This window comes from Lampetra planeri, chromosome 44 (assembly GCF_965212315.1).
Source record: "Lampetra planeri chromosome 44, kcLamPlan1.2.h2, whole genome shotgun sequence".
Lineage (NCBI taxonomy): Eukaryota > Metazoa > Chordata > Hyperoartia > Petromyzontiformes > Petromyzontidae > Lampetra > Lampetra planeri.
This window is the reverse complement of record NC_136150.1, coordinates 2,458,220-2,481,596: the sequence shown is the minus strand read 5'-3', so window position 1 is coordinate 2,481,596 and position 23,377 is coordinate 2,458,220. Positions and strand designations below refer to the sequence as shown.

General features: G+C 51.6%; 2 protein-coding genes across 3 annotated transcripts in view; one reads left to right on the top strand and one right to left on the bottom strand.

The window, feature by feature from the left end:
• Window positions 1–260: 260 nt before the first annotated feature.
• ASZ1 (ankyrin repeat, SAM and basic leucine zipper domain containing 1) lies at window positions 261–16,172 on the bottom strand. The gene is made up of 13 exons (XM_078614356.1): window positions 15,924–16,172; window positions 13,360–13,624; window positions 11,655–11,780; window positions 10,669–10,783; window positions 9,980–10,091; window positions 8,995–9,129; window positions 8,071–8,171; window positions 7,478–7,553; window positions 5,400–5,456; window positions 4,977–5,089; window positions 3,223–3,343; window positions 1,661–1,774; window positions 261–468 (listed from the first exon to the last, which is right to left on the bottom strand). Exons 1-13 carry the CDS (start codon window positions 16,116–16,118, stop codon window positions 286–288), a joined length of 1,713 nt encoding a protein of 570 aa, XP_078470482.1. The 5' UTR covers window positions 16,119–16,172; the 3' UTR covers window positions 261–285.
• A 1,677-nt stretch (window positions 16,173–17,849) lies between these two features.
• The window catches only part of GRIPAP1 (GRIP1 associated protein 1), a 34,897-nt gene continuing 29,369 nt past the window's right edge, over window positions 17,850–23,377 (top strand). For both annotated transcript variants that reach the window (XM_078614372.1, XM_078614370.1), the window contains exon 1: window positions 17,850–18,133. In XM_078614372.1, coding sequence (XP_078470498.1) covers window positions 18,092–18,133 — 42 coding nt within the window. In that variant the 5' untranslated portion in view covers window positions 17,850–18,091. The remainder of the gene's footprint in view (window positions 18,134–23,377) is intronic.

The following is a 23,377-nucleotide window of genomic DNA, read 5'->3' as shown; positions in this document are numbered from 1 at the left end:
GGATTCATCTTCTTGGTTAGACGCTGTCTCCCCGACAGACCTGGTCTTCACCTGAGGACGGCTGCTTGCATTGTGGCCGAAACGTCGTGAGAATTATTTTATCATGTTCTATTTTTATTATTTTATTATTTCTCTTCTACGCGACTTTACCGAAAGAACCAAGAAGATGATGAATCCCTGCAGTCACGAAAGCTTTAAATCGAAAGTTCTGGGATTCATTTGAAAATCCGGGGAGCACATCCCCACCGCCCCCCCCCCACCCCAACTCTGCAGCTTCTCCCGTCGTCAGACGCGAGCCGCTGGCACGGAGACGCCCGAGACGGCAGAGCCGCGCTTCCAGGCGAGGAGCGCGGTGGCGGCGGCTCCGGCGAGGATCATCAGCAGCGCAGCGGCTCCCCCTGGCGACACCAAGCGGCGCTTCCGTTTTGAGGCGATGAAATCGGCAGGCGTTGGCGAATCGGTGCGGCACTGCCAGACGACCGCGCGCAGAGCCGCACCGGTTAGCGATCGACACAGGGCAGCTGTCAACACCACCACCACCACTACTACCTGGGGCGCAGGGAAATGATCGTACGACACCGCCGCTACGTAAATACGAAACCGCGGGGCACTTTGGGACGATGGTTGGCAGACGTCACGATCGTTGTCGTTGTAATGACGTTGACGATTCATTGAAAGTTCTAATTACGTCATGATTTCAATTGCAATGAGGGTGGATTGTTAAAATCCCACTGCAGTGAAACCTCCTCCCCCCCCCTCCTCCTCCCATTCTTTTCTTTGAGGGGACAACCTTTGCCCTCTTCCTTTAGAACCTCAAATCCCTGCCTTGAAGTTCAGGAGTCTTTATCCCTGTGCAAGCGGTAAATGGCCGGAAACGTCACCTGATTACGCACCTTTTATTTTAAGACCACACACGTTAAGTTACCCACCCCCCTGTACAACAAGCAACGAAGCCAATTTACTCCCGAGGTCCAAAGGAGAGTTCTCTTGTCTTGTCGACGGTTTACCCAAGCGTTTGGTAGCCTTGCTCGGACCCTCATCGGGCAACAACGCCGCTCTCTCCTGGGCCTCCACCCACGCCGGAGAGTTCCCACCGATGCACTCCTTCATGGGCACACGCGTCTCTCATCCCCCCCCGGGGCAACCTCTTCCTTTAACCTCTAGCTGGCTCGCAACACACGAACCCGCCCTCTAGACCACACCACCTCTCGCTCTCATCTTTTTTATGGGAAATTGACTTTTCCAGGGTGGGAGGAACACAGGCAGGAGTCTCCGCAGCAGCTCCTGTTCCCCCCACCCCCCCCCCCCCAAGGCATAGGGGGGCTTCTCCCAGGTCTCCGAAACTAAAACTTTTTTTCAACCTGGCAAGGCCCACTGAGCTACGTAGCTCTTTTTCAGACGCGACCTGGACATCACGAACGATAGCTCAACCGAAGTGGCTCACCACGTGGAAATTTATACTATTTGTGCGAACCTGAGCTGGCGACTCCCAAAAGTCGATGTCACATTTAAAAATAAAAAAAAGTGTCTTAAAAAAAATAAAATAAAAAAAAAGTGTCTTCAAGAACGTCCTTGAACCGTTTCTTCCGTCCTCGTGGGGACCTCCCGCGTGCAAGGGTGGCGAGTGCGTGCCGAGCGACGCTCAGGGTGGCGCGCGTACCTCCCGCACGGAGCTGAGCAGCGTGGCCGCTTGCCGGTGCAGGGCCTGGGCGGCGCTCATTCCACGCTCCATCTGATCGAGCAGCAGCTGCGTGGAGTTGTACTCCACATCCACCTGCGTTGCGGGCAGAGGGGAAAGTTCGAGGAGCGCGCTCGAGCGTTGCCCGGAAAGCAACGCCCCCACGGGACTTTCGCTGGCAAGGGGACGCGTGACGTCGTTTCTCGGCGGCGTAAAAGCCATTGAGGTGGAAGAGGAGGGGGGGTTACATGGAAGAGTAATGCGCATGTCACCAATAAATCTTGCGATTTTACGGGGGGCAGGTTTCACTTTTCATCAATACATGAGGCGGTACAGCAGAGTGCGGACTAATATCATCTGTCCCCTTCTGTACAGTATCGCGCGTTTCCTCCCTTTGTACGTGGTGGGTTTTCTCCGAGTGTTCCCGTTTCCTTTCCTGCACGTCCACACGCGCTGATCAATTGACTGAAAGCATCTTTATCTGTAGGGGACTGCAGATCTTGGGAAATTGCTGGTTACCAGCTCACCACCTGGCCGTCTTCCAGCCTTGCCGTCTGTGGTTCCCCAGCGTTTGAGAGATGCAATCTGCATGTAAAACTGCAACATTAATAAAGTAGATCATCAATTATCCGGTGGCTTACGGGGGAAGGGAGTGCCAGATCTTCAAAAACGCCGGATAACCACGTAACTGTTTTAAATAGCTTATTTTTACACATTCTTGCATAACATTGCTTGTCGTTGTTGTGTTGTTATTTGTTTACTTTATGAAATTGGCACGAACATACAAATAGACAAAAATAAATATCCTACTGTCAAAATTTACTTTATTTACTGTACTGTACTTATCACTGCAATCTCGAAGACTCTGCACGGGGCGATGATAGGGGCTGTGTAGAATTGGAGGTGGTTATTCAGAGTCCAAATCCAACTCCATCAGCTGCGTTGGAGGTTCGCCGGATCTGCCCAGGACCACCGGATAATATTGGGGGGGGGGGGGGAGTCGGATAATATTGGGGGGGGGGGGGGGGGGAGCCGGATAATATTGGGGGGGGGGGGGGGGAGCCGGATAATATTGGGGGGGGGGGGGGGGGAGCCGGATAATCGCGCCCCGGATAATCGACGAACCACCGTACTCTTTGATTCTTTCGGTAAAGTCACGTCTAAAGATAAAATAATAAATTAAATAATAGCATATTACGACGTTTAGATTGCAACACAAGCAATCGTCATCAGGCATAAAAGAAATAGCAACAAAAATCTAACTAGAAAACTATAGACACAGACATACAAGCAGACAGACATCACAAGGACACACAGAGAGAGGACACATATCGGCACAAAGAGATTTTTGGTGCTATTTCTTTTATGCCTGATGACGATTGCTTGTGTTGCAATCGCAACGTTGTAATATGCTATTATTTAATTTATTATTTTATCTTTAGACGTGACTTTACCGAAAGAACCAAAGAATAATTCCTGCAGTCAATAAAGCTCCAAAATTAAGATTGATCCACCATACTGTTATTATTTACAAGAGCGAATACCTTGACAGGTTTGAGCAAGGTGAGGTCGCCCACGCTGTGCTTGCAAAGGTACTCCAGACTGCTCTGCATGTAGTTGCATTGCAACTCCATGTTCACCAGCAAGGTCATAGTCCCTTCGAAGCTGCGACACACAGGAAACAACGGCATTATCATCATCATTATTATTTCGATTTTGTTTACCAGGGGAAAGCTTCACCGGCTCTCGCGACTCTCTTCCAGGAGGGTCCTGCCAAGTTTGTTGAAAGAGAGGAGGGGGGGGCGAGGATTGTTATGATAACGCAAATCACGAATTTGCGGTGTCATTTTCAAATTTGGACTGTGGCGCCGTGAGACTAATGGGCTACTCTTGCAAAGGGAATCGCGGGATATTTTAACTGTCCCCCCGCGGCGCAGGATTTTTCACGGTTAACACTTAATGCATAATAGAGGGTTTTTTTGGGTTCAATCGCGGAAATATAAATGTGTCGTTAAACCCGCCACCACCCGACACAGCCAATTAGTAAGGTTTGGCACGTAAGCAGAACGTGACAATTCGTTACTAGTACAGCACACCGGTGTGTTGGAGAGCAAATCTACGACATTTACAATACGAGTACTCAGATTGCTCTAACCCAAAAAACCTAGATTGTGGATGATATTGGTCGCGAAAGCCTACACGTCAAACACTTCATGCGCTCGCGGTATTAATCAGGGAGGCCGCTGGATTCGAACCGTGAAGCTCTGGGGCCATTTCCCCGGTCTGTAAAAAAAAAGGTTAAAGCCACTGCCAATTCCTTGGTCACAAGTCACCGCAAAGGAAACAAAATAAAACGTCCGAAGCGAACATTTTACAGGAAAACACGCCAACGATTAAGTATCCCTGGAGAACGTGAAACTCTGCCATGAACACATTTAGCCGCGTGCAGTGACGGTGCATTAAGTGTCGCAGCTAAGTTCTCCCCCACCGCTATCGCGATCGATCGTGCGTTGCGATAAATAGATCGTAGCCCCCAGGCAGCACCAATAATTATGTCAAAGTTCTAAGTCACAAGAGAAAGCCACCATCATAACAGAATAATGGTTGTATAAAACTCACTCCTGTAAGTTTTATACGTGAGTTTTATATAACAACCGCCATTCGCCACTAAGTGGCGGTGACATCACCACGACGCTTGTGCCAGGCCATGTGCACCTTGAGGCCACGTGAAGTGTCGAACGCCCGCTGACACTTCACGCGTAAAAAGCACACAGCCTCTGTCCACATGCGTATAAACCATCAGCACCTTCGGAATATGCGCAATGTGGTCCTCTTTGTCATTGTTGACCATCACAATAACGGTGATGTGGTGACAAGAGAACCGTGGACCGGCCAAGTCCTCGTTGGGAACCATCAGCAAAGTGCCGCTACCAATTTTCACCGCCGCAAAGTCCCGCTTCTGCAAACCGTGCATGGGGGGGACCCCCCCCCCTCCACTTCCGCACTACGGAGCCCATTCGCTTGGCTACTGCCAACAATCTAATCTCCACGACGCACTTGTTCAGGATAAAAACCACCACGTGGGTGCGAGGGGACAACACGCGATCCCCCGTGCAGATTGATCAAAACACGTTGAGTCCACATTTTGCCGTCCGGAATTCTGGCAAGGCAGAGGGGAAAACAGAGTTACCTCAGACAGCCACAGGAAAGGGCGTCTTTGCAACACGCGTGCGCTCCACCAAGCCCACACCCACTTCAGTGTTTGTAAGAGTCACGGGGTCAAACCCGCGATGCGTACCTGACCGGCAGCTTGGTGATGTCAGGGATGCTCCCAGACTCCCACCTGCTCATGTGCAGCTTATGCGAAGCCGCGAGAATCTTCCTCTGCTCTCCCGTCTGCATCGCACCCAACTGCGGGCGGCCAGCACCGGCGTGAAAATCACTGTCACGCCGGCAATATTCGGATAATACGTAGGCAAATATTCGCCCGCAGAGGGACAGTTGCCAACGGGTGGTGCCCTTTCAAAGGTGGTGTTGAGATGAGACGCGAGATGTAACGGCGGTCTATGAGAAGCCCCGGCGTATGGGAGAGCGCGGTATGATTAAATAAAAAACGACCGTTATCATCATCTACTTCCCAGACATCCCGTCAAAGGAGACGTGAAATATCCACCACGCATTACTTAATGGATCCCACTCTTGCAACCAATCCAGTCCTTACCGCGGAGAGCTCCTGGTCAGACATGGTGAGGAGGTTTCTCAGCGTAACTTCCTGGGCCTGCAAGTAGAAAAGAGGGTCTCTCTCTCTCTCACCCGTCGGCAAGCCGCCACGCATTTCGTGGCTGAACATTTAGAACGTTCACATTCACCTCGCGATTGATTTTGTTTGTCATTGGGCGTTGGGCCACGTAACGCGATTTTGGTGGCCAATCTGCGTCGTGAAGACCAACAGCACTGGAAATGTTTGTAATTACGTGAATTGAAGAGGGGTGACTTGGAAGACAAAATGAATTGCTTACAATCCCAGGCTCCCTGCGAACGGAAGTTCACGAGCAGGAGTAGGAGGCCCCGTGTATGCCGGTATCAGGGTCCAAATTTGCCAAATTCTAAAACAACCTGCATTATAATCAATAATTGTGGTTATGCATAGCAATTATCGCCACCTACCAACCAACCGTAGCCAAACTAAATACAAATGTTCACGTGTACAAGCTGCTAATGCACCAATTATAACTGTTTTCAGCTCACCAGTAAGTCACAGAGCGATTCTAACGGCCAAAGTCAAGCAGCTAGATCAACGGCGCTCCGCACGCAACTGCACCATGCAACTTCAGCACAAGATCCAGGAAATCGGAATAAAAGTCTGAATTGTTTGGCTATGCTCGGGTGGTGGAGGCTGTTACGACACAAGATTTGCCAAGATTATTAATACGTGGACCTAACCCAACAATCAAAATATGAATCGTCATGGTGGTTGTGAAAACCTGGGTGTTGAATTTATATTCAAGAATACAAATCATATTCAAGTTGTAAGCGCTCTCATCAATATATTCAGGCCCCCGTAAATATGTATACTATTCTTTGCCACCAAGGCCAAATGCTACGATGTCGCTCGGCCAACGGACTATGACGAGGCAAAAACAGCGTCATCACGATGCAGGAGCAGCCACGACGAGGAAAGATGCCATCACAGAGAGCCACGGCCCACACCACCCACACCGCCACCACCACCACCCACACCACCGCCACCACCACCCACACCACCACTGCCTCCACCCACACCGCCACCACCACCCACACCACCCACACCGCCACCACCATCCACACCGCCACCACCACCACCCACACCACCGCCACCACCACCCACACCACCACCACCACCACCCACACCACCACCACCACCACCCACACCGCCACCACCACCACCCACACCGCCACCACCACCCACACCGCCACCACCATCCACACCGCCACTACCATCCACACCGCCACCACCCACACCGCCACCACCAACATCCACACCGCCACCACCAACATCCACACCGCCACCACCACCATCCACACCGCCACCACCATCAGCATCCACACCGCCGCCACCACCCACCCCGCCACCACCATCCACACCGCCACCACCACCACCCACACCGCCACCAACCCACACCGCCACCACCACCCACACCGCCACCACCTACACCGCCACCACCACCACCCACACCGCCACCACCACCACCCACACCGCCACCACCACCACCCACACCGCCGCCACCACCACCCACACCGCCACCACCCGGCACCTCCGATGAGCACGGTTGGCTACGCACGGTGCGAAAGAAGTTCAACGTACACATCTACGTCTGAAACCCAGAAGGCCGTGCTGCTGATGGGATGTGGCAAAACCTTAATTTGTTTATGCAGGGGTACAGACATGGGAGAGGGGTGCGATTGTTTGATAACCTCTCTCCTTTCCTCCACGAGCTCTCCCCAAAAGCCCCTTGACCTCCAAACTCCCAGACGATCCAAACAAAAACGCCACTTTTTTTTCCTTCTTGGTTCTTTCGGTAAAGTCACGTAGAAGAATAATAAAATAATAAAAATAAAATAATTCTCACGACGTTTCGGCCACAACGCAAGCAGCCGTCTTCAGGTGGAGAACAGGTCTATCGAGAAGGCAAAGTCTGAAAGCTTTAAATCGAAAAACAACGACGATGACGCACGTCGCCCCCGCTGGCCAACGTCACGTGCCTTCGGCGGGGGCAACCTCAGCAAACCAACGCCGCGTGTTCAACGGCAAACCAGCACCTGAAACAGCGGGACGAGGTGTCCAAGGTCGAGCCCAAATAAGAACTGCTTCAGATCGTCAAGCATGAGCTTGTTTCTGGGGGGGGGGGGGGGGGAACACACACGAAGTCACGTAACTTTTATTCTGCTCACGGAGACAAAGCTCCCTTCCCCCGGTACAGCCCGTAACAGACTGTCGGGGCGAGTTCCGTTAGCGAGCAGCACCTACGAAGGCCGGCACTCCGGCACACGAGGGGAGTGGGTGGCCAGCACCGCGCCCGTGCACTTGGCGTCATGCGAGTAGCGCGAAGTATTATCCGGCAAACACCTTGTGTTTACCGCTCGCTAAAAGCTCCGTGGCGCAGTCCGTGGCCTCCATTTAAAATTGAAATCATCGAGAGTATTCTATATGAATAAAGCGCTCTACCTCGCATTCACCTGTTATAAACCTTGTTCATGTGTAGTAGTACCCCAGTAATTACCCTGCAATCGGGTAATTTGTATGGGGTAAGGGTAAAAGGTAGGGTAAAGGTAGGCTCGTTGCTTTTACCTTTTACCTTACCTTGCCTATCGGTATCGCTGGACCCCAAGGCTGCAGTGCGGACGCAGGGTACCTGATTTTCAATTCCAAAGCCTTGGTGCTGACAGCGCTGATTTTGTTGGTAGACGCCATGAACTTGCACGCGCCCGACTCCTTGTAAGACTCGAGCACGATCTGAGACGGGGAAGGAACCAGCGTCACCCCAGTGCCCAGCGTTCCCCCCCCCCTCCCGTGGTTATCGCTGCGCTGCACGGCACTCCCGATGCGATGCCGCCTTGTACCACACACCCTGCGTGTCGTCCGACGTCTCCACCGCCTGCTGCCGCTATCTCAACGCGGGCCCCGGTCGATGCTCGTTTCGCTCTCGTTTACAAACACGCGCTCGTACGCACGCGAAGGAAACCTTAAGCATCAATGCGTACACACGCTCATACATATAGACAAAACAAAGACAAAGATCCCCCCCCGCCCCGTATAGCCTTAAAAGACTGTTGGGGGCAAGTGCTGTGAGCGAGTAGCACCTATGAAGGCCGGCACGGCACACGAGGGGGTGGGAGACCAGCACCACCCCAGGCTATCTCTGCCTTCACCAGTGCTGGTGTTTACACTTGCATCCCACTGGGATTTTTGCACACAGCGTCGGTGTACGGTGCTTTTTCTGCAATTTTTGCTGTCTTTTCTTGGATTTTCTGTTTGCACTTAGTCACATATTCACTTTAAGATGTTTTTTGTTCATGTTTTTGTTTTTTGTTTGTTGCGGTTGCACCCGATTCAATAGCCGAATGGCTCACAGGGCTGTACCTAATAAATGAACTTGAAAATGAACTTGAACTTGAACACACCACAACAGGTTAGGGTTAGGGTCATGCTCGAGTCGGCCTAGACGTAGCCTAGGGACCGCCACCGTTCTTGCTCGCGAGCAGCTCTCGAACTCAGGTCGCGCTAACCGCTGCGCCGCCGCTCCCCCCCAGGTGCCTGCCGCACCTGCCCCGCTCACCTGCACCTTGCTGAACTGGAGTGCCAGCTCCTCGGCGGAGAAGCCCCCGTTGGTCTTGATGGCGGCGTCCGCGCCGAGCTCCTCCAGCCGTCTCCGGCACGCCTCGTGGCCTCTGCTCGCGGCCCAGTGCAGCGCCTGCGATCGGGCCGAGAGGGCAGAGCTGGGTGGCGGTGGGTGTCCCCACCCCCCCCCCCGCCTCCCCCCCCCGTTCACCGCCGAATCTCGGGACGCGCAAATCGGTTCGGCGTTCGTTCAATTCAGAAAGGCGTCGTAGCGCCCCGTTGTTGCTCGCCGCAGAAGACCGTAGCGGCACGACCGCCGCCACTCTTACATTCTTACATAGCTGGCGCAAAAAACTGTGCCACACGCCCTCGCTGCATGGGTTTTGTGGCAGCGCCGGTCCGTCTCCCGACATGAAGATCGATAAAGCGATTTAATTTGTTCTTCTTCCGATTCCGTTCCGATGATGTACACGTACGGTGATCAGAATGGGAAAGGGTTAAGTTGATAAAACATCAACGTGGATGTGCAAAAAAGTATTGCACCCATGGGACCTCCTTTGCCAGTACCAAAATATATGATAATAGGTTTTTACTATTATGATAATAGGTTTTTACTATTATCATATTTTGGTACTGGCAAAGGAGGTCCCATGATGTAGATGCTCACCCCGAGCTCTCATTACTCTGATAGTGCGTTGTCTTTGAGCTGTACGCCTTTTGAGACGAGGCTCAAAAGAAAGCTGTCTCTGGTGTGGACCAATCAGTTTCAAAGACAATGCAGATACTATCAGAGTGTGTTTTTTGTTTGCATTCTGACCACAAGCATTGCGGTTATTTCAGACATGATTCCTTGCGAAAGGTTTCAGTTTGGTGTTTTAACAACTTAACAAAACTGTTTTGTTGCCAGAAAAAAAGGGGAAAACCTATTATCAAGTATTGCACTTTTGCGTAAACAGACAGGGGGAGACGTGTCACATGCTTACGGTCCATCCGTGCTGGTCCTGCAAGTTGACGTCTGCGCTGTGTTGCCCCAGCAAGGCCACTGAGTCCTGGAAACCGTCGCGGGCAGCGTACATCACGGCGCTCATCCCCATCCTGAGCCACAACAGACAAAGGCACAAGGGCAAAGATTTCGATTTAAAGCTTTCGTGACTGCAGGGATTCATCTTCTTGGTTCTTTCAGTAAAGTCACGTAGAAGGGAAATAATAAACTAAAATGTAAAATATTAAAATAATGGTGTGTTTTATTTTTATTATTTTATTATTTCCCTACTACGTGACTTTACCGAAAGAACCAAGAAGATGAAAGGCAAAGATCTCCCGCGTGGCTTTCAACGGACTGCAGGGGCAAGTGATGTTCGCGAGTGTCACCCATGACGGCCGGCACGGCACACCAGGGGGGGGTGGGTGGCCAGCACCACACAGGCTGCTTTTGAGGCATTTATTCCGGACTTCCCCGTTGTTCCGTTCGATTTGCCAGCAGCGCAACTCCGGATCTGGGTGAGATTCTTGGATTTCAGTGGTGCACTGAGCACGAGCCACTCCTGGGTTGTTGTTGTTTTTTTATTTTCAAATAATTGCCAAGGAGCAACGCTCGAAGGCCCCGACAACGTCACGCAGCCGGCAACGACCGGCAAACCGCGGGGGGCGAGAGGGGGTTCAGCCGCGCTACCTGTCGGTGACGTTGGTGTCGAGCGCGTGCTGGAGGAGCTGGGCGGCACACGCCACGGCGTCTCCCGCCGGCCGGTGAGAAGGTGCGCACGCGGCCATCAGCACCGTGTAGCCACCTACGAAACGGCCGTCAGTGGCGCGGGCGGTGGCTCCAGACGCGCGCGGAACCACGCCGACGACGGGCCGCGCAGAGCAAGGGTTCTCGTCGTATTGTGCGCGAAAAATATGAATGACACTTTCATTTTATAGCACGTCATTCATGCCAACAGCGTCCCACGACGCCGTACATTAGTATATTTAAGGACCAAATCACACATACACGGCCGGCACGTGCAACACACGTACGTACGTACGTACAAAGCAAATGAAAGCTCTACCAACCCAAGCAAAATAAAAATGAACAAGCAAATTGAGAAACGGGCACCAGAACAAAAACTGCAAACAGCAAAAAAGTGATCGCAACAACGACGACGACGACGACAAAACCACCGAGGCTTTCGAGAAGTCAAACTGTCGATCACGAGTGTCAAACCTCACTGCCTCCACGGTGCCGGATTACAGGCGACGTGCGTATTATATCTTCTTGGTTCTTTCGGTAAAGTCACGTAGAAGGGAAATAATAAAATAATAAAAATAAAACATAATAAAATACAATTCTCACGACGTTTCGGCCACAACGCAAGCAGCCGTCCTCAGGTGAAGAACAGGTCTGTCGGAAAGACAGCGTCAGACGGCTGCTTGCGTTGTGGTCGAAACGTCGTGAGAATTGTATTTTATTATGTTTTATTTTTATTATTTTATTATTTCCCTTCTACGTGACTTTACCGAAAGAACCAAGAAGATGAATCCCTGCAGTCACGAAAGCTTTAAATCGTGCGTATTATAGCCACCCACCGCCGGGCAAACCGAAGCAATCGACAACAACATCCATGAAGAGCCGTCGCAAACGGCACCCTGGTGGTCTCCACGGACGACCGCGTCGCTGACCTTCGGTGGCGAAGTGAGCGCTGGCGCCACGAGCGAGCAGGACCTTCACCAGCGCCGGGTTGGCACACACGGCCGCGTACATCAGCAGGGACCAGCCGGAGGAGAGCACTGCGTTCACGTCGACGCCTACCGGGCCACACGGACACAGACAAAGAGCCCCCACCCCCCGTGGAGCCTTAACGGACTGTTGGGGGACGAGCGCCGTTGGCGAGTAGCACCTACGAAGGACGGAACGGCACGCGAAGGGGTGGGTGGGCCAGCAACGCGCCCGGCCGCCTTTGTCTCCCCAACGACGATGTTTACGCACCGCGCTAGGCACTCATTTGAGGCCGAGTCGACCTAGGGGAGGCCCACGACCGGTTCAAATAATCGTCACTGGTGTTGGCCACGAGCGGGAATCGAACTCGGGTAGCCGAGTTCGTAGCACGGGCACAACCCACACGGGCCTCACCACATCTTCAATTTGACAAATTATTTGGAGTACGACAACAACAAAACAACAAATACAACGCGTTCATTAATAACACCGTGGGGCCTTCGGAAGAAAATATATAGCCAAGGAAATATTTCGGGCAATGGGGCTTTGTCATAGACTTCATAGCATGTAGGACATTGTCACGCAAGCTACTGTAGTGTGGCGAGGTCAGACTCAGTAGATATATACTGCACACAGGTGACAATTCTGACATTGGGCCTTCTCCATACGCTATGATGAAAGCACGCGTGGATGAAGAAGTGGGATACTGTGGCAACGTCACACACGTCTCCCCAACTAGAAGGACCATCGCCCCAATTATAACGCCCATTACGGCGTTGGCTCGTGTTCTTCACGAACTTGGCTGTCCGCGAAACGCATCTGGAACGTTACACGACTGCTGCATCGAGAGAGAGAGAGGGGAGAACAGCAATCTCGCGTTATTAAAAAAAACTTTGCTATCCGCGATTTTGGCTAATCCGCAAATCGCATCGGGAATGCTCTACACGACTGCTGCATCGAGGGAGAGAAAGAAAGTGATGAGATAAAGTGATGAGAGAGAATGTGATGCGATAAAGAGATGACAAAGTGACGAGATAAAGTGATGAGAGAGAGAAAGTGACGGGAGCAAGTGGCGAGAAACAGAGATGTGCTACTACGATAGTTGTCACGAATTTAATAGCTTAGTTGCGTATTTATTTCGGGTAATTGATTATACTTCAGTATGAATACTGCATTAACAACACGTACTTAAACAAGGCTGCTGTCTCAAAGACAACGCCATAGATTCCCAGAGCCACGTGTTGGTTTGCATGTTCACCACAAAGTACCGTGTGTGTGGTTAAAGCAGGACTTGATTCCCTGCAAGAGAGTTTCTATTTTGGCATTTTAACATCTTAACACAGCTCCTGTTGTAGTGCCCGAAAGGGTAAAAAAAAACACCTATTCGTATTTTCCCCCCCACCACTTTGATACTGGCAACAACAATAAAAAGGTCCCATACTCTTTGGTTCTTTCGCTAAAGTCACGTAGTTAGAAATAAAATAAAATTAAAACAAATCACGACCGCTTGTGTTGCGATCGAAGCGTCGTGATTTGTTTTATTTAATTTCTAACTACGTGGCTTTACCGAAAGAGCCAAAGAGTATGGATTCCTGCAGTCACGAAAGCTTCAAATCTAGATTGAAAAAGGTCCCATTTTTTTGCCGCAACAACAACCGACCGACTGACCCGCGTCCAGCGCCTCGCACACGAGCTCCTGGTTCCCGGCCATGGCAGCTGCCCTTGTGTCCTCCAACGAGAGCAGCCTGCCCTCAGCTCCCACCACTGCTGCCCTCCTCCTCCTGATGCTGACGCCGCCGCTGCTGCTGCCACCCGCCGCGTCCCGCCGGGCTGGGCCAACCTCGACCACGCGGCGCGGCTCCCCAGCGGCGAAGGCCTTGCGCGCACCGGCACGCTCGGCCTTTTCACCCAGGCCATGCCCACCGCCGCTTACCTGTCGTAAGAGGAAACGGGGGAATGCAAGAATCAAGAGAGCACAGTGAAGGATGGGCCTGTGCCCTGGCCAAGTGTCTCGCCAGTGTCCGTATCCACGTCGCTCGTTCTCTCTCCGTGCTGTGTGTCTCGCTGTGAGCCATCTCTCTCTCTGTGTATCTCGCTGTGAGCCGTCTCTCTCTCTCTGTGCTGTGTATCTCGCTGTGAGCCATCTCTCTCTCTTCATATCTCTGCATTTCCGTCCTCTCTTACATCTCCGTCTCTCTCTCTCTCTCTGGACCATCGCTCGTGTCTCTGCATCCCCGTGTCTCTCTCTATGGTACAGAACGAGAAAAAAGATGCTGGAAGGTGACACTAACGGCTGCTCTGCGCTTCCAGTGTTCAGAGGCCTGCTTAAGGCGCGGCTCCGGCTGGAGCACGCGTACCACACACATGTTGGTGATGTGCACGTCTTCTTCGAATGCTGGGGAGCCATAAAAGCCCTCTGTACCAGCGTGGACGGCACCCTCGTGGTGTTCACCTTCTGAAGCGCTCGCTCGTCACCGTGGCGTGCGCGATGACCACCACCACGTGACTTTTCTTTCGTGTTGTGCGCGGTGCTTTTAGCGCCACAGCGTGTCGATTTGTAGCATTTATTCTCATTTGTTTGCTGGTGACTTTGTGTATTTCATATCGAAATCGCCTCCAGTGCTTTTGCTGCTGGCGGCAATAAAAGTTGTTTAAAAATCAAAGTCTCTGGACCATCGGTCGTGTCTCTGTATCTACGTGTCTCTGTATCAACGTGACTCTCTCTACGGTACCTCTCTCTCTCTATCGCCCTGCCTCCCCGTCTCGATCTCGGAGACAGCAGAGACACGCGTTTGAAAACGCTTCGTGAGAACGACCCGTTTCTTGTTGTTGTTGTTTATGTTTAGGCGAGAGCGACGGCTGGGTGGGTGTCGATCAAAGGGTGGCGATGAAACGAAGGGGTCGGGATGGATTTGCTTGACGCGTTCGCCAAAACTCTTTGGTTCTTTCGGTAAGTCACGTAGTCCTATTTCGATTTAAAGCTTTCGTGACTGCAGGGATTCATCTTCTTGGTTCTTTCGGTAAAGTCACGTAGAAGGGAAATAATAAAATAATAAAAATAAAACATAATAAAATACAGACAGCGTCATTCAGACGCTGTCTTTCCGACAGACCTGTTCTTCACCTGAGGACGGCTGCTTGCGTTGTGGCCGAAACGTCGTGAGAATTGTATTTTATTATGTTTTATTTTTATTATTTTATTATTTCCCTTCTACGTGATTTTACCGAAAGAACCAAGAAGATGAGTCACGTAGTTCGTTACCAAAGAGTATGGATTCCTGCAGTCACGAAAGCTTCAAATCAAGCGTTCGCCAAAGATGCCACCCGCACGCAATGCGTTAGTGATGATGATGGTGGTGGTGGTACGACTCGGGGCTCAGGTGATGGTGTAGAACCAGAACCGGCCCTAGACCTTTGGGGGCCCTAAGCAAAATTTGGTTGGAGGCCCCTTTGATGTATGATTTTTTTCACCCACTAGCTAGCAGTGACTCTAGGGGGCCCTCTGCTGGCCACGGGGCCCTTTGCAATTGCAAGGGTCGCTTAGTGGCTGGGCCGGCTCTGTGTAGAACTAAACACATGGCGATGACAAACATCGCGATGCACGGCTCAACATTCACGCAAGATGATGGTGGTGATGATGGTGGTGATGATGATGGTGGTGATGATGATGGTGGTGATGATGATGGTGGTGATGATGATGGTGATGATGATGGTGGTGATGATGGTGGTGGTGATGATGATGGTGGTGGTGCAGGTCAGGCGCAACACACATGGTGGTGGTGATTAATATAACGACGACGACAGATTGGTGGTGGGTGTATCCAGATCATGCTGCAACGTTTGAGATGACGACGAGGATGATGATGATGAGCTCCAAATAAATGGTGATGACGGTTTACGATGATGCTGATGATGATGCAGAGCTCGTAATAGACTGACGATGGTTGCGATGATATTCACGCTCAGCATACTTGGACGGGCCGGTGGGGCTTTACACAACACACACAAAAAGACAAAGATCCCCCGTGTAGCCTGTAACAGACTTTTGGAGCAAGTGCTGTTAGCAAGCACCTATGAAGGTCAGCACGGCACACGAGGGGGTGGGTGGCAAACACCACGCCCGTCCGCCTTTATCTCCCCAGTGGCGATGTTTACACATCGCACCAGGTACTCATTTGAGACTGAGTCGACCTAGGGGAGGCCCCAGCGGCCAGCCCCGGCTCAAGGCTCACCGTTCTCGCTCTCCCAGTCGGCTCAGCGTTGTGCTCGCGTGTCCAGGGTGGGAGCTCCACAGATATCGGCCCCCTGGGCGGGTCGCCCCAGTCCCATTGATCGTCGTCGTCGTAATCGGCGTCCTCGCTTCCCGCGGGCCGCACTTCCATTACCTTTCGTTGCCTGTCACGGTCGGAGCACGTGGCATGCCACATGGGTGGACGGGCGGGGCTTCCGGTGGTTGAAATCAGGAGCTTCCGGTGGCTGAGATCAGCTGCTTCCGGTGGTTGAAATCAGGAGCTTCCGGTGGTTGAGATCAGCTGCTTCCGGTGGTTGAGATCAGCTGCTTCCGGTGCTTGAGATCAGCTGCTTCCGGTGGTTGAGATCAGCTGCTTCCGGTGCTTGAGATCAGCTGCTTCCGGTGGTTGAGATCAGCTGCTTCTGGTGGTTGAGATCCGCTGTTTCCGGTGACCGAGATCAGCTGCTTCCGGTGGCTGAGATCAGCTGCTTCCGGTGGTTGAGATCAGCTGCTTCCGGTGGTTGAGATCAGCTGCTTCTGGTGGTTGAGATCAGCTGTTTCCGGTGGTTGAGATCAGCTGCTTCCGGTGGTTGAGATCAGCTGCTTCCGGTGGTTGAGATCAGCTGCTTCCGGTGGTTGAGATCAGCTGCTTCTGGTGGTTGAGATCAGCTGCTTCCGGTGGTTGAGATCAGCTGCTTTCGGTGGTTGAGATCAGCTGCTTCCGGTGGTTGAGATCAGCTGCTTCTGGTGGTTGAGATCAGCTGTTTCGGGTGTTTGAGATCAGCTGCTTCCGGTGGTTGAGATCAGCTGTTTCGGGTGTTTGAGATCAGCTGCTTCCGGTGGTTGATATCAGCTGCTTCCGGTGACCGAGATCAGCTGTTTCCGGTGGTTGAGATCAGCTGCTTCCAGCCCTGGGAAGCGGCCACGTGGGTCTATCCCTCAATAATTGAAGATCTGTTTAAAACGGTATTTAATGTTGATAATTGACAATACTGTATTACGTAAGTATATTCAATGTCGGAAAGCAGACATTTTAAGAATCAAGCAACACATCATGGGACCTCCTTTGCCAGTACCAAAATATACTAATAGGGTTTTTTTTGTTGCCAGAAAAGGGGAAAAACCCTATTACAAGCAACACATTTAACACTATATTACAAACTAATTGGAAATTATGAAAACAAAATAGGCTTTACCCTTCCCAGGAGGTGTTAAGATGTTCAAACACCAAATATGCACCTATTACAAAGCATCAAGTCTGCATTAACCACAGGGAATTGTGGCAAAATATGCAAACACACATGCTTGATAATTTTGATTTAAAGCTTTCGTGCCTGCAGGGATTCATCTTCTTGGTTCTTTCGGTAAAGTCACGTAGAAGGGAAATAACAAAATAATAAAAAATCAAACATAATAAAATACAATTTTCACGACGTTTCGGCCACAATGCAAGCAGCCGTCCTCAGGTGAAGAACAGGGCTGTCGGAAAGACAGCGTCTGAAATTTCAGACAACCACAGCAACAACAGACGCTGTCGGAAAGACTTTCCGATAGCCCTGTTCTACACCTGAGGACGGCTGCTTGCGTTGTGGCCGAAAAGTCGTGAGAATTATTTTATTATGTTTTATTTTATTATTTCCCTTCTACGTGTCTTTATCGAAACAACCAAGACGATAAATCTCAGCTCGTAGCTTTGGCCGCCAGGGGGGGGCAGGAGAGCAAGGCACCCCCCTACTTGCCCCTACCTGCCCCCACACGCTCGTTACGCAACTGGAATGATTTATGTTGTTAAACGTTCCACATTCGACGCCGCCGTACCACGTGGCACTCCACCATGGCCCCCCCGCCCCTCCCGCGTGACGTCATCGCGCCTATTATGCAGTCACGTGGGCGCGACCGGCTGGGGGGGGGTCAGGGGTCACGGTGTGTGTCATCGTCACGTGATCCTCCGCTCCCGGTGTCATGGCGTCACCTTCGCTCTGAGTCGCGCAAGCGGCGGGGTTCATTCTCGCCCACAACCAAAACGACGACAACAACAACAACAGCAGCAACAACAACAGCAGCAGCAATAACAACAAGCGCGACAACCCTCGCAACAACAAACGCCATCACGAACAGCAGCAGCAGCCACAACAGCGAGCGCACCGCCACCGCCTCGGAGCCCGCGCCATGGCGCAGTCTCTGTCCGATGAGGAGTTCAACCGCATGCAGGTGAGCAGCAGCAGGAGAGGCAGCAGCAGCAGGAGAGGCAGCAGCAGCAGGAGAGGCAGCAGCAGCAGGAGAGGCAGCAGCAGCAGCAGCAGGCAGAGCAGCAGCAGCAGAGGCAACAGCAGCAGCAGGAGAGACAGCAGCAGCAGGAGAGGCAGCAGCAGGGAGAGCAGCAGCAGCAGAGGCAACAGCAGCAGCAGAGGCAACAGCAGCAGCAGGAGAGGCAGCAGCAGGGAGAGCAGCAGCAGCAGAGGCAACAGCAGCAGCAGGCAGAGCAGCAGCAGCAGAGGCAACAGCAGCAGCAGGAGAGACAGCAGCAGGAGAGACGGCAGCAGTGACGAGCAGTGATGACAGCAGCAGGAGAGACAGCAGCAGGAGAGACAGCAGCAGGAGAGACAGCAGCAGGAGAGACAGCAGCAGGAGAGACAGCAGCAGGAGAGACAGCAGCAGGAGAGACAGCAGCAGGAGAGACAGCAGCAGGAGAGACAGCAGCAGGAGAGACAGCAGCAGGAGAGACAGCAGCAGGAGAGACAGCAGCAGGAGAGACAGCAGCAGGAGAGACAGCAGCAGGAGATACTCGCAGCAGGAGAGACAGCAGCAGGAGAGACAGCAGCAGGAGAGACAGCAGCAGGAGAGACAGCAGCAGGAGAGACAGCAGCAGGAGAGACAGCAGCAGGAGAGACAGCAGCAGGGGAGACAGCAACACAAGAGATACTCGCAGCAGGAGAGACAGTCGCGGACAGGAGCAGTAGGGACTGCAGCGGTAGCAGCAGGAGGAACAGCAGCAACACAAACAGCAGCAGTCGCATGGACAGTAGCAGGAACAACAGCAGGGAAAGAAGAACAGCAGTTCCAGCAGTTGTAGAGACAGCAGTAGCAACAGGTACAGCCACAGGATGGGGCAGCAGCAGTAACATAATAGCATCGCCAAGGACAGCAGCGATAGCAACAACAGCGCGGGTACATGACCAGTAGCTACACGGACATCGGGAGCAGCGTCAACAGGGAGAGCAGCAGTCATAGAGTAGCAGTAGAGACATCGGTAGCAGTGACAGCATCAACAGCAGCGACAGCACCCAGAGCAGTGACATCAGCTGTGACAACAGGGGCAGTAGCAGGAACAGGAAGAGCACATTGCGATATTTTGGCCAGGGTAATGAATCAGAATCTTTATTTTGTCCTGGAGAAATCCGATGAGCTATGAAGCTCTTTTTCACAGACGGCTTTCTTTCTAATCCGCTGGCTTACAGAACACAATTCATATTTCACAATTATTTTTTAATGCAATAAAGTGAACGGACCGTAGAATTGATTTGTCCTAGCACGGGTCCGGTTATTCATCGGTACAAGCAGCAGCTGCAGCAGCAGCAGCAGGGATAGCAGCGGTAGCAAACCAGGAACGACAAGGGACTGCATCAAGGACAGAGACGGCAACATAAGAGAGAGCATGGGCAGCAGTAGTATCAAGGGCAGCAGTAACAGGTCCGGTTATTCATCGGTACTAGCAGCCTGGGTGCGTGGGGGCACTGCCGTGCCCAACAGCTAAGGGGATTTCCTCTGAGACATCGCTTTGAAATGGCCAGGAGAGACATTTAATCTGGCCCGTCCGCTCACTCGGGTTGCCACTCGCATCATCGCAACTAGGCGAAGTGTTCCTGTCATTTAGGTTTTGGTGATTTCACCTAATACGTAGCTATGAAGTTTTTATTGTACGTGTGAACGTGACTTTAAAATAAGACGCAAAAAAAATGTTCTCTATAATTATTTTATATTGTATAATCCAACCAGATGGCATTGTTGCTGAGAGCATGTGGTAGGTTTATTCAGCCCATCATTTTGCTAGTGGTGATGGAATAATGATCACAAAGCAGGCAGGCAACGATGGTCGTTCTATGAATAGACCGACGCTTTGTCGCGATAATGTGAAATTGTCATGGGTACGTGTAATTTCCAACACACTCCCACGACCGATGTCCACAAATAATAATGTCAACCTTTTAACGCGCGCGATGTTCGCTGACTCGCATGGGGAGAGAGCGAGAGCAAGAGAGAGAGAAAGTGAAAACAACTCGGGCGCGGGGAACCACGCAGACAGTCGGGGAAGACAACCAGTGCTCTCAGCCGGTGACGACAATTCGCCAAGCTCCGCGATCCTCTTTGCCTGAGGGTTATTTTCAGGCAGATTAACGTGGTTTCATAAATGTGGGTGGAAACAGGAGCACCCAGCGAGAAAACAAGAATCCACGCAGGTCGGCGAGGGTGGAAGGCAACGGCTGACCCCCGCGCCCGATGGAATCGATCGAGGGTAGTCCACACCGCATTCTCTTGGCAAGGCCAGGGCATGGGGGCGACGCACACTGACGCCCACTGAACCGGGGGAGTGTCACAGCATCGGTGCGATTCGCCAAACCCTCGCCACCCACATTGCTGGGTTACAGGCGCGTGTGTCACCACCGCCACCGCCGCCCCTGGTGTGTTTGTTGCTGCTGCTTGCACACTTTTTGCGTCTGCAGGTGATGTTTCACGCATCGCACGTTCGGGCTTGTATGTGGCGAAAACTCATTGCAATGCCGTAGCAGGGTATGTGGGTTACACGCCTACAAGAGCAGACCGCACACAGCGGAGACTTTTGCGCATGTAATACATGCGTCGCCACAGATGAGGTGTAACAACATCTTGTCATTCATATAATCTCCTTGCTGCTATACCTAGCCGTGTTGGCTTGGTCAACATTGCACAATAGCTATTTAGCTGAATTGAGCCTTCCACGAAATTCACAAACCGAAACCGACTGTCTTTTCTTATATTCACTTTGGCCTTCTCTTCCCCCCAGAGGTCGCAAACGGGTTTTGATACCCTACCCGTACCCGGCCGGGTACGGGTAGGGTACGGGTATCGGGTACCTGATTGCGACCTCTGGGATGAAGCCATGTTGTAGGCGCGGGTGGGTTGATTCTAGGAACTTGAATTGTGAGAAGAGACAAGACGTTGGGAAATGAGTGACAAACAGTTACTCACCAGTGACTCACGGCCTACCCATACCCAGTCGCACCAGGGTCACAAACGGATACTCGTACCCGTACCCGCCCGGGTACGGGTAGCCGGGTATCGGGTAGGGTAGGGGTATCGGGTACCCGGTTGCGACCTCTGCTTCCCCCCCCCCCCGATAGTGTCGCAAATAACAGAAGGAATCTCATTCGTATTTAGAATATTCGGTGATCATCTGATCCGCATGATTTGTGATAGTTCGATTGAAAGTGGCATTGCTATCCAGGTACTGTTCAGCCACACTTGGTGATGAGGGTCCACTGCATAAAGCAGCATTAATGTCACCTTTGTGAACAAGCTTGATTAAACTGGCTTTGAATTGACGCAGCTTGCTTGCCAAGTACCCTTTGTTATGAAACGTCGAAGGACATTTCCGAAATGTTTTTACCCGAAACATTTTCGCTTGTGCGTGACTCTGTGGCTCGCTCTCCCACCGGGACTGAGCCAACGCGACTCGGAGAGAGAAGTTGATGGTCTCAGCCCCGACCATCGGTGATGGCACCGAATCCATCATGTTGAGTTTGGGGTTTCACTTCATGATATTTTGAGATTTGAGACGTGAAAAAAATTGATTGGTTTTGACCGCCACGTGACAAACGGCCCTAGAGCAGCACCCCAAGCGTGTGGATACCGTGCTACGTGTTGTTGTCCTTCCCCCGCACCTCCCATTCGCACGCTTGGCATCGAAAGAAGTTCTACAGACAGCCAAGATTTTTATTGTTATAATCTGAGTTCTTACGCGCTGATATATGTTGTCCCTTGAGTACTACAGGTTTAAATTTTGATTTAAAGCTTTCGTGACTGCAGGGATTCACATTATTGGTTCTTTCGGTAAAGTCACGTAGAAGGGAAATAATAAAATAAAATAAATATTTATTTTATTTTATTATTTCCCTACTACAGGTTTCCCTTGTAAATTAAACATATGTCCTGGTAGGCTTTCACCTGGCTATACCGTCCCGTGTCTGTGTGTGTGTATATATATGGGTGTGCATATGAGATTTCCCCTGTCATGCCAGTAGCTTGGAGGTCTGGAGCTAACAGAATAGGAGCCGGATGGCTGCAGCTGGATTCTGTGACGGCACAGGGGCATCTTCTGCAGTGGGAACATATCAGCGATTCGGGTGCCTTACAGTGGTGGATAATATCACATGAGCTGGCAAAGAAACGGCGTGGGTGGCATGAGCGCCGTGCCAAGGTGACCATTGTTGGATAACCTACCCCAGCGGTGCTTTTTTGAGTCCGAGCTGGTGCCGAGTTCTTGATGCGAATCTGTTGTTGCAGGCCGAGTGCTCTAAAAAGCACGAGTTGTCACCTGACGTACAAGTTTTACATGTTATGCGTGTCTCTTGCCACGTGCTGTGCCCGTGGTTCCACTGGAGCAAGATTGCATCGTGAATCTTGTCTATTTTTCAAATACCTCCGCTGGAATTATGAGGTCGGCAACCATCCATTGCCAGGGCAAAAATCACCCCCAACACAAGCGGATTCGACTGCGCTTTGTCTAAGTGAGCGCAGGCACTGCATGCGCTGCACCGTGCGAATCAAGCCGGTGAAACATCACACAACCTCACACGCTGTTAGCACACTGTCACGGAAGCAGCGGAGCTTGATACATTTTTTGCAATTTTGTCAAAAAAAAACAAAGCTTCCGGTCGACCAGGTTTTTCATTCTTATTACGCTTTTCTATTTTTGTGCACGGCAATATGCTCGCCATCCCTCCTCCGTTGAAGGAGCGCAGACGAGAGTGGTTTACTATACGGTCCAATAGTTTGGGTTGCTTGGCCACAATTTCACTGCTGTGGCTTCTCTTGAATTTTGCATTCATGAAGGAGATGTACACGCCGACCTGTTGATGTTCGGATGCGGTGGATGGTTACGCCGATGTCTTCAAGGAATATCAAAGCCAGGAGGTGCAAATGCTTGGGTCCAGATCGAGGTGTTTATTCTGAACGTCTGCGATGTTCCGTTTCTGTTGGCCAGCGTTCTTCTGGATCTGGGTGTGAGGTTCTAGGATGGTGACAGCGTGATCCCGGAAGGCAGATTGGAACTTAGGCTGCTAAAAGTAGACGGGTCGCAAGTTCGACCCATCAGCAAGTTCGAAGTCTTTTTGAGAGGCAGATTCGTTTTCGGAGGTACATTGTCATTTTCATTGTGAGTAATGTTGCGTTAAGGGCTCGCTGAGCCGCGTGTATCCT

What these genes read in the sequence shown, in the direction of transcription:
- ASZ1 (XM_078614356.1), bottom strand. Translation starts at nt 16,118, where the DNA reads ATGTGGCATGCCACGTGCTCCGACCGTGACAGGCAACGAAAGGTAATG. An exon ending in GACACCAACGTCACCGACAG is followed by an intron (nt 10,092 to 10,668) that starts GTAGCGCGGCTG and finishes GTTGTGGCTCAG; the next exon opens with GATGGGGATGAGCGCCGTGA. An exon ending in ATCACCAAGCTGCCGGTCAG is followed by an intron (nt 3,344 to 4,976) that starts GTACGCATCGCG and finishes TGTGTGTCGCAG; the next exon opens with CTTCGAAGGGACTATGACCT.